Source organism: Gavialis gangeticus, unplaced genomic scaffold, assembly GCF_001723915.1.
Source record: "Gavialis gangeticus isolate Ggan-Ray unplaced genomic scaffold, GavGan_comp1, whole genome shotgun sequence".
Taxonomy (NCBI): Eukaryota; Metazoa; Chordata; order Crocodylia; family Gavialidae; genus Gavialis; species Gavialis gangeticus.
Window position 1 is genome coordinate 612,266 of NW_017728991.1, and position 9,556 is coordinate 621,821.

Sequence of the window (9,556 nt, forward strand, 5' to 3'; positions counted from 1 at the left end):
GTGCATGCGTTGACCGCGGTGTGCCCCTGGCGCAGGTGCAGAAGGACATCCTGGAGCAGAACCTGGACGAGGCCCTGGAGGGCAAGCAGGAGCTCCTCGATCGCATCCACTCGCTGCGGGAGAGGGCCGCGATTGCCGAGAGCCAGCGCAAGCAGGTAGGAGCCCCTGGTGCCCTGCTCCTGGGCTGGAGATGCCAGCCTGCCTGCAGGTGACTCCTGCGCTGGGCAGAGGGTGAGCGGACTGCCCTGAGGTACGGAGCTGCTTCTCTTTGCTGGCGCACAGGATGCAAACCCTGCCCGGGGGGGTCCTCCAATCTGGCCTGCCTGGAGGGTCTGGCTCTGGAGCTGGCTTCGTGCTGGAGCCCAGTTGCAGCGTCCGCGGCCCTCGGTGCAGACCTGTGTCCTGCCGGGCTCCGCCCCCTCGGCCGGCTCCCTCCTGACCTGCCTCTCTGTCTGTCTGCCCAGTACTGGGAGGAGAAGGAGCACACCCTCTTCGAGTGCCAGAAGATGCGGGTGGATTGCGAGATCTACAAGGAGAAGATCAGTGCCTTCCAGGCCCAGGTGGCAGAGCTGCAGAAGGAGCGAGACCAGGTGTGCGTGCCTGCCGTGTGGCCGGTGCACGCACATGCATGTGCGCACGTATGTGCACGGCAGGCAGGGAGGGCACTGCTTGCAGCCCCGGATTCCCGGCGCTCTCCAGCCCCCACCGTGGGACGGAGCCGAGCGGCTCTGTGCCCTGGCCACACGGTACATGCCTGCCCCTCCTCCTGGATCGCTTTGCTCCAAAGGCCCTGACCTGTCCCCCTCTTGCCCTGCACCCTCAGGCGTACAGCACAAGGGACGTGGTGCAGCTGGAGATCTCCCAAAACCTGCTGGAGAAGGACGCGCTGCGCAGGAAGGTGTTCGAGCTGACGGACCAGATCTGCGAGCTCAGGAAGCGTGCCAGGGAGCAGCAGGCAGAGCTGGGCTGCACGGTGCCCACGGTGAGACCCGGGGGCAGCCGGTCAGCGTGGCACAGGGGCTGGGCGCGGCCCGGGGGGAGTTTGTGGCACTGGGAAATCTGTCTGTGCGCTGTTGCCTCGGCAGGTGCAGGACGAAGCCCCCGCCAGCCTGGAGCCTGGGGAGCCGTGCCTGCGCAGGAAGCAGCGGCTGGTGCGGATGCACGCCATCTGCCCCAGGGACGACAGCTGGAGCAGCTCCCTCAGCGCGCTGGAGGTGTGGGGCCCTTCTCTTCCCCACCTGGGATTCCCCAGCAGCTCAGGGCATGAGGGAGGCCAGGGCTCGCCTGGCAGGGGCAGCCGGCCGGACGGGCACTCATGCCCCCGCGTCTCCCCTCCGCAGCTGTGGTCAGACCTGAGTGCACGGTGGAGCAGCGAGGTGGCCGACAGCTTCCGGTCCTGCAGCCCCGTCCCACCCTGCAAGTGCTCCCTGCAGCGGAGAGCCACGCAGGACTACCTGGAGGGCTCCTTGTCCAGGAGGTAGCTGGCCCGGGACACCCCCTTCCTGGGGCCTTCTGCCTGTGGCCGTTCTGAGGTGCCACTGCCCCCCGTGCACCACAGCCGGCCGGGCACTGCCCGAGGTCCATCCGGGTCGGGACATCTGGTTCCTCCCTCTGTCCAGATGTGCCTTGTGACCCGAGCAGCAGGGTGATGGGGAGGGGGCTCTCTCCTCCACTGCCTCACTGCCGTTTTCCCTCTGCTCTGGGCCCTGCAGCAGCTCCCAGGACTTCCTGGAGGTGGATTTCAGCCTCTTCCCTGGGGAGAAGGCAGAGGACCCCCTGGTTGAGCACGAGGCAGCTGAGCAGCACGGTGGGTGTCCCCCTTGCCCCACATCTCTGCTCCTGGGGTGGGAGAAGAGGGTGTCCCGGCTGCCAGCTGGCTGTGGCTCCCAGTAGGATGGACAAGCTGGGCTCGTCCGTGACCTGGAGCAGGGCCTGCCCACCCAGTATCACTCAGCACGAGGCATCCCGGGGACCGATGCTGGCAGCAACCCCGGACACGGGCATGGGAAGATCCAAGTGCTGGGCTCACGCGGGGGCCATGCGTGCTGTGGGGGGGAGCCGTAGTGGGGCAGAGGGGAGGGGAGGGAGACTTGCCCCTCTGTCCCCACCAGACCACGCTCTTTCCTTTCAGCTGGTGGCTCCCCACCACCCAGCCCAGGCCCCTCCATCTCCGAGAGGTACGTTGCACTCGGCCCTAGGGCAGCCTCTGTCTCTGGAATAGGGCGGCACCCCTGGGCGCTTGTACACATGGCGAAAATTGCCCTTTTTTGCAGTTTAATTGCATCGCATTTTACACATACAGGATTTTTTTTGAGATGTAAATGAGCATTGCAGTGCAAAGTACACCACATCCCGATGTATTTTAGTTTGCATCAACGCAAGTTGCAATGATACAGGCATCGATCTGTCACATGTACACGGTAAGTCGTGTACACGGCTCGGCTGCCCCGGGCAGAGCGCCCCTCTGGTCCCTGGCATTTGGCCTCTGCCAGACGAACCCCTGCGATGCCCCCGAGGGCTGAGCTCCGTCCTGCCTATGCTACAGCCTGCTGCCATCTCCTCCTCCCCGTCTGGCGTTGCTGCCAGGGTTGCGCTGGTCACCATGCAGGAGCCAGGGACCCTGCCCGGGTCTGATCACCGACCGCCGGCTGCGGTTTCTCGTGCCGGTCCCGCAGACTCCAGATCTCTGCACTTGACGCTTCTCGGGCATGCTGAGCCCGGAGCCGAGCCAGGCTGCGCCTCTGGGACAAGGGCCGGCAGCCGCGGGACAGCTTCGCGGCTGCCTCCGTGCGGCCCAGCCCCGAGGGGACGTCCACATGCCCGGGCACGCGGCTGGGACCTGCAGTCCCCCGCGGGTGGGGAAGCCGGTAGAAGGGGTCTGCAAGGAGCTGACGCTTGGCTTCGGCTGTCTCTGCTGCTTCTCACGAAGGCCCCTTCCCCCAGCATACCTATGCGCCGGCGGCCTGCCCGGCGGATCCTCAGCCGCGTCACCACCATCGCCTTCCAGGGCACGGCCCTCCTGGACCAGATCAGCGTCATCGGGGGCAACCGGACGGGCATCTTCATCCACCGGGTCATCCCGGGCTCGGCTGCTGATGAGATGTCTCTGTCCCCAGGCCACCAGATCATGGTGGTAAGGCCCCACACTCCCCTTCCTCCTGCCCAGCCCTCGCCCTGTGGCCTGCCGGTCGGATTTGTGGGTCCCCCTTGGTCTCGGGGGGGTGCGGCCCCAGCGAGCCCATCTCCATGCCTTTGCAGGTCGACTACGAAGTCATGGACCCGGCGTTCAAGGCCGTTCTGGAGGATGCCACGCTGGAGGAGGCGCTCTGGGTCCTGGGGAGGGTGAACGGTTTCTGCTGCCTGTCTGTCAGGAGCAACATGGAAGGTAAAGGCCGGCTCCCCCAGCACACACACCGGCCCCCCGGACTCATCCCGGGCATCTCCTGGGGGTCTTCGTGGTCTCCAGGCCAGCAGGCAGGAATCCTGCTGCTTTGCTCTTCCTCCCGTGCCCATCCGCTGCTTAAGTCGGGTCTGCTAAAGCCACCCAAGCGGTGCTGCGAGCATTGCCCCTTTGTCCCAGAGCAAACGGAGTGGGGGATTGCAGCCTCCTGCCCCACTGTTTGCATCCCCCCGGGCTCCCTCCCTACTGCCCCCCCCCTCTCGTTTCAGGCTACAAGAAGCTGGTGAACGACCTGGAGGAGAAGGTGGTGACCTCGGGTGACTCCTTCTACATCCGGGCCAACTTGGCGCTGGAGGGGAAGGTGACGGGGGGGCTGCAGGTGCAGTGCAATGAGATCCTGCACATCACGGACACCGTGTTCCAGGGCAGGAGCCGGTGGGGCGCCAGCCGGGTCAACCCCTACAGCATGAAGGATGGGGACGCCGGCACCATCCCCAACTACTACCAGTGAGTCCCCTGGGCACCGCGCGGTCCTGATAGCCCCCTGCATGCAGGCGAGTGCTGGCAGGGAGAGGCCCCATCCCACGCTGCCCAGGTGCAGCCACGTGCCTCTCACCTGGCCTGTCCTCCCAGCTGCACGGCTGTGATGTGGCTTCCAGGGCCTGCAAGTCCTGGCTTTCAGCTCCAGCACCGGTCACTGGCATCTCTTGCAGTCATGCGAGAGACGGGCACAGCCCCAGGTCCTCCATGCGCCAGGAGGTAGCAGTGATGCTGCCAGAGGGCCCAGGAGGCAAAGCTGCACCCCCGGAGAGCTCACAGCTGCTGGCAGTCTCCTTCCCCGGGTTGTGGCTAAGACCTGGCACGGTCTTGCAGCCTTTGCAGGCGCCCTCAAGGTCTCAAGGCCTCTTCCTAGCACAGCATGTCCACACCTGGGTTCTGCCGGGCACCTCTCCAGCCCAGCTCTGTCTGTCCCAAGCTCGCTCCCTCCCTGTCAGCACCTGTTTGCAGCCTGGTCCGCACGCCTGCTGTGGGATTCCCATGGCCCCTGGGGTGTCCGGTCCTGTCTCCCACATCAGCTCTACTGCCTTAATGCAGCCATGTCTCTGCTCTCTGTCTCCAGAGCGCAGCAGCTGCTCATCGCCCTGATCCGGGACATGACCCAGCCCAGCACGGCAGCTCGGAAGGTAACGGGGCAGAGGGCACCCCGGGCACAGCCTGGGGGGAGAGGTGCCAGCCGGCCCCTGGGCAGGGCGCTGTAAGGGGCTGTGGCCAAGGGAGGAACAGCCACATCTGGGCTGAGTGCTGGGATGGGTATCGTGGGGCTCACGGGGGGGGCCCAGCAAGCAGTTCGTTTGAATCGGCTGGGGGCTGCCCCGGGCTCTCGCATGAGGACTCTCATCTCTGCCCCCAGCCGCCCGGGGTGCAGGCCAAGCTGGTGCGGATCGTCAGCACGGACAGGAGCAGTATCAACCCTCTCTGGTCATCCATCGACTGCGGCACCGACGACCCCAGCAAGCTGGACGGTGCGTGGGGTGGGCTGGCGCTGCAGGGGGGAGACACTGGGAACACTTCCCGTGGCAAAGGGGCTTGGACCGGTCCCTGTTGGCATAATGCTTGGCAGGGATTGGGGCCCCCTGCCCTCCCCACCTGCCCCCCGGTCGCTAGCGGCTGCCGTGATGCTGACACAAGTGTTCGGCTGCCCACGGTGCCCTCAATCCTGCCGGCAACCGGGGATGCCCTGACCGCCCTGCTCCCCCCGTTGTCACCTGTGCAGCCAGCCCCAGGACGTGTCCCAGGGGAGGCAGCTGCTTCACGCTGATGCCCTACACGCTGGTGAGGCCCCACAAGCCAGTGCGGCTGCGCCCTGTCCTCTGCGTGCCCACGCTGCTGGGCCAGGTCCTGAGCAACAAGCTGTGCCTCACTAAGACCTTCGAGAAGTGCCCCTCAGGTACGGCCTGGACACCTCCTCATGGCAGCAGGTGCCTGGCTGTGCCCAGCACCAGCTTGTCACTCCCATGCCCATCACTGCTGCCTGGGCGGCTCGGGGAGCAGATCTGGCACCCCCCCATGCTCTGCTTCTGCCCTTGCAGAGCTCCTGAGCGAGGCCAAATGCCCGGCCACCCACAGAGCCATCGTCCAGGGGAAGAGGGCACTGACTGGCCACTGCGGCATCACACGCCAGGCCCTCGAGGTGCTGATGGAGAAGGTAACAGGGTGGAGGTGCAGAGGCACCAGGACTTGGTGTGGAGGGGGGAGATGGTTGGCACTGTCCCGGAGCAGGAGAATGAAGGCCTTTGGGTCTGGAGGCAGGGGTGCTCCTTCCTGCTGCCCATCTCTCCACGGGCCCAGGGCACCAGACCAGACAAGTCGGCCTCAGGGTCCCTCGCTGAACCCCGGCACGGCTGCCATCATCTGCAGGGGCAGCCCCCTGCCCGATGTGTCCGCGTGGGTCTGAGCCACTCTTGCCCTGGCTCCCTCCAGAACGTGCACGGCTTGCTGGACGTAGGGCCGGAGAGCGTGCGGGCCCTGCATGCCATGGACATGTACCCCATCATCCTCCTTGTCACCCTCAGCGAGAAGAACATCAAGAAGCTACGGTAGGTCCCTGCCTCCGGCCTCTGCGGCTGCCAGCTGGCCCTCGCTGCCTTGTGCAGGCGCAACGAGAACGGCGTGGGCTGCACTGCCCGAGGGGCTCCCCCAGCCCCGATCCCATCATGCAGTCAGGGTGAAACCTGAAACAATGGGGCACACTGATCCCCCCGGACCAGGTGCTTGGCTGACCGCCCCTCTCTGGTTCTGCTCCAGAAAGGCCTTGCAGCGCCACGGGGTGACGGAGGAGCAGCTGCTGGAGGGCGCGCGGAGCCAGGAGGCCCAGCTGGAGAAGGCGCCCTGCCTCCACGGCACCATCACCCCCGACAGCTGGAGCGACGTGGACAGCTTGGTCGGCTGCCTGTGCGCAGCAGTCGCCCACGAGCAGAAGAAGGTGGTGTGGATCGAGCAAGACCTGCGCTGACCCGGGGAGGCAGCCGCAAACCAGGGACTGGGAGGGGGTTTCCTGGGGGCTTCTGGAGGCTTGTTTCAGAGGAGGGTGAAGGACCTGTTAACTAAAGGGTTAAAGGGTGTCGTGTTTGCACCCCCTGCTAGTGCTGGGTGACCCCTCACCTGGCTGCTGTCTGCTCTCCGTGGCAGGGAGCCCCCTGTAACTCTATGTATAGGGCGTTTCTCACTTCAGCTCCGCTCCCCTTTCATGTGTGGGGGTGGGCACCTCTGCAGTGGTGCCCGGGTGCCAGGGCAGGACCTGGCATGAGCAGGGCTGCCCTGACTGACGCGGTGCTAGGTCTGGACCTGGCCATCCCCGGTGCAGCCGGGCCGTCCCCTCCCATGGCTGGGGTCTCACTGTACTGGGTATCCCAGGTTCCTCTGATCTCTGCTGGCTGGGCCCACGCACATCAGAGGCTGTAAGTTCTGTTCGTTCTCTGCATTAAACCTCGTTACTGAGCATTGCTGCAGGCTCGTCTACGATGGCTGGGCCCTCGACCCCCAGCCCATGCACCCGCCCTGGGTGCAGGGGGCTGCAGGGGCTCCACTGCTGAGGCTGGGGCAACTCCTAAGAGCCCTGGCACCTCACACTCTCAGCAAGCGGCACTGACAAGTGCACAGCGGGGAGATGCAAATCGCCCAGAACGGATCTGTGCCCCTTTTCCTTCTGGGACTTTATTGAGAAGACCACATTACAGCACGGTCGATGCCCAGCTGTGGGCAGTGCTGCATGCTCAGACCCTTTGAACCCGACACGGTTTTGGCACAGACTGTGGCCCAGTTGTGGCATGGGACCAGCTGCACCCCGTCCCCACGCAGTGCCGGGGGGCACGCACCAAGCTCTGGAGTGGCTGCCGAGTTGGGTGCTTAATGTTTCTTTGGCAGAAGCTAGGAGCAGGGTTTCGGCAAAGGCACCGGGTGAGCGGGGCCCACGGGGGGAGCCGGGGCATGGAGGCAGACAGGCTCTTGGGAGGAGCCGGTGGCTCAGAGCTCATTGTAGAGGGGCTGGCACGGTGGGCTCAGCTTCTCCTCCAAGACACCGTCGGGGGCACACACCCACGGGTCCTGGGTGTCCCACTGCCACTTCACCAGCTGGGCTCGAAGCCCCTCCAAGATCTCGGCGTAGCGGGGGTCAGCAGCCAGGTTGCAGCTCTCGGAGGGGTCGTGGCTCTGGTCAAACAGCTCCCAGCGGTCCCGGTAGTAGTACTGGTGCAGGGTCTTGTTCCAGTGGGTGGGCTGGCCGGCCCGCGTGCGGCACAGCAGGTCCTGGAAGGTGGGCGAGACGTAGAAGTCCTGGTCGATGGGGAAGGGCATGCGGTAGTGGAGGTTGTGGACCAGGCGGAAGTGCCCATGCTGCACGGCCCGCATGGGGTAGTGCATGGTGACTTCGTGGAGGCTCTGGCTGCTGAACGCCGTCGCCCAGGCTGGCTCCGATGCCAGAGCCGGCAGCAACGACTTCCCGGTGAGCTGCACCTGTGCACTACCGAAGATGCTGTAGCTGGGGTAGGGGATGGAGAACCAGTCCAGGAGGGTGGGCGTGAGATCTGGGAAGGGAGACGGAAATGGAGGATGAGTCTGCTGTCAGCCAGGGCGGTGCGTGGCCCGGCCAGAGCCCAGCTGCAGGGAGAGGGTCCCCACCGGGGCTCTGGTGTGGAGGCCTTGGGACCTGCCAGTCTTACCCAGCAGGCTGGCATAGGCCTGGCTGACCTGCCCCCAGCGAGCAGTGTGCTGGGGAGAGGAGATGAGCAGGGGCTCAGTCGTGCCCGAGCGGTACAGGTTGGTTCTGCCGCTGGGGAAGGGGATGCCGTTGTCCGAGGTGTAGATGACCAGCGTGGAGTTGAGGAAGCCGGCGTGGCTCAGCTCTTCCAGGACCAGCCCGATGCCTGCGTGCGGAGAGCAGAGCTGAGCACGCGCTCCGCAGCGATGCAGCCCCCACCTCCTTCCTTCCCCCGCCGCTGAGCTGAGGATGGATGTGCTCATCTCTGCGCAAGTCCCAGCCCTGCATGCCCTGCGCCCAGGCCCGCTGCCCACCTTGGTCCATGCGCCCGATGGTTGTGTACTGGGCGGCCAAGTCTGCACGAGCCGCAGGAGTGTCTGGAACGAAGTAAGGGACCTGTAGGGAGGAAGCAGCATGTAAGGGCTGGAGATGCCAGGGGAAGGAGCATGGGGGTATTAGAGCCAGCAATGCGGACAGAGCCCCTGCAACCCAGCAAGCTTGGCGGGTGTTCCCACCTCCCACCCCCGTCCTCACCCCTTTCCAGCATCGCCTCCCAGCAGGAGCCCAGCCACAGCCCAGAGGGCAGGGAGCCGGCATCGGGGCCGCTCCTGACAACCTCGTCTTACCTCCACGTCCTCCGGGCGGTACTGCTGGGGCGTCCAGTCGGGGATCCAGCCCATGCCGCTCTCGCCGTTGCCGAACTTCTCGCAGAAGGGCCCATACTGGGGCTGGGAGTGGCCGCAGCGGTGGGGGTCGTGGAAGGCGACGTACAGGAAAAACGGCCTGCACGGAGAGCGAGGCAGTGCCCGTGGGTGATGGAGGCCCACACGGCGTGAGCAGGGCCTGCACAGCCCCAGGCCAGTCCTGACCCGGCTCCAGCCCTCCATCCGGACCCGGCGGTGCAGCCGGCTTGGGCCACCTCTTCATGCAGATGCCAGCCTGGGGCAGGCAGGAGTGAGTTCACCTGGTTTGGGACATGCTAGGAGCTGGAAAGAGGCTTTCCCACCTGTAAAGCTGGGGCCCATGCCCAGCCGAGCCGCTGCCCCTGGCTTTCCCCCGGGGCACACGCTGGGACGTGGGCGTCCGGCGCATCCTGGAGCAGGACGCAACGTCTCACCTCTCATCCTGGCTCCGGAGGAACTTGCGCACAAGCAGCTTGATGCGGGTGATGTTACGGCCCACCTGCAGCACGGAGCTGTTCTCCTCGGTGTAGGCAAAGTCGAAGGGGTACACTGCCTCTGGCCCCACGTGCTTCTTCCCGATGATCCCTGCAGCAAATGCGTGGGACAACTAACCGCCTGAGCCTGTGGCCGGAGCACCGGCTGCTGCCCAGCCTCCCCTGGGGGCCAGGGAGGCATCGTCTTGCTCTGAAGCTGCAGCGGTGGCTGGCAGACGCCCTC

At 65.6% G+C, this 9,556-nt stretch overlaps 2 protein-coding genes across 3 annotated transcripts in view; one reads left to right on the forward strand and one right to left on the reverse strand.

The window, feature by feature from the left end:
• Positions 1-6,892, forward strand: part of CARD14 (caspase recruitment domain family member 14) — a 14,158-nt gene extending 7,266 nt beyond the window's left edge. Inside the window, exons 6-20 of the mRNA XM_019515578.1 lie at positions 465-590; positions 824-982; positions 1,086-1,214; positions 1,341-1,477; positions 1,713-1,807; positions 2,132-2,177; positions 2,944-3,133; positions 3,259-3,385; positions 3,670-3,907; positions 4,521-4,584; positions 4,812-4,923; positions 5,175-5,348; positions 5,491-5,606; positions 5,882-5,997; positions 6,206-6,892. Coding sequence (XP_019371123.1) covers positions 465-590; positions 824-982; positions 1,086-1,214; positions 1,341-1,477; positions 1,713-1,807; positions 2,132-2,177; positions 2,944-3,133; positions 3,259-3,385; positions 3,670-3,907; positions 4,521-4,584; positions 4,812-4,923; positions 5,175-5,348; positions 5,491-5,606; positions 5,882-5,997; positions 6,206-6,413 — 2,037 coding nt within the window. The 3' untranslated portion in view covers positions 6,414-6,892. The remainder of the gene's footprint in view (positions 1-464; positions 591-823; positions 983-1,085; positions 1,215-1,340; positions 1,478-1,712; positions 1,808-2,131; positions 2,178-2,943; positions 3,134-3,258; positions 3,386-3,669; positions 3,908-4,520; positions 4,585-4,811; positions 4,924-5,174; positions 5,349-5,490; positions 5,607-5,881; positions 5,998-6,205) is intronic.
• A 176-nt stretch (positions 6,893-7,068) lies between these two features.
• SGSH (N-sulfoglucosamine sulfohydrolase) overlaps positions 7,069-9,556 on the reverse strand; it is an 8,338-nt gene continuing 5,850 nt past the window's right edge. Inside the window, exons 2-6 of one of the 2 annotated variants that reach the window (XM_019515589.1) lie at positions 9,274-9,424; positions 8,783-8,939; positions 8,471-8,552; positions 8,119-8,322; positions 7,069-7,983 (exon numbers count right to left, since the gene is read on the reverse strand). In XM_019515589.1, the coding sequence (XP_019371134.1) occupies positions 7,424-7,983; positions 8,119-8,322; positions 8,471-8,552; positions 8,783-8,939; positions 9,274-9,424 (1,154 nt within the window). In that variant the 3' untranslated portion in view covers positions 7,069-7,423. The remainder of the gene's footprint in view (positions 7,984-8,118; positions 8,323-8,470; positions 8,553-8,782; positions 8,940-9,273; positions 9,425-9,556) is intronic. The other variant, XM_019515596.1, reaches the window with a different exon arrangement.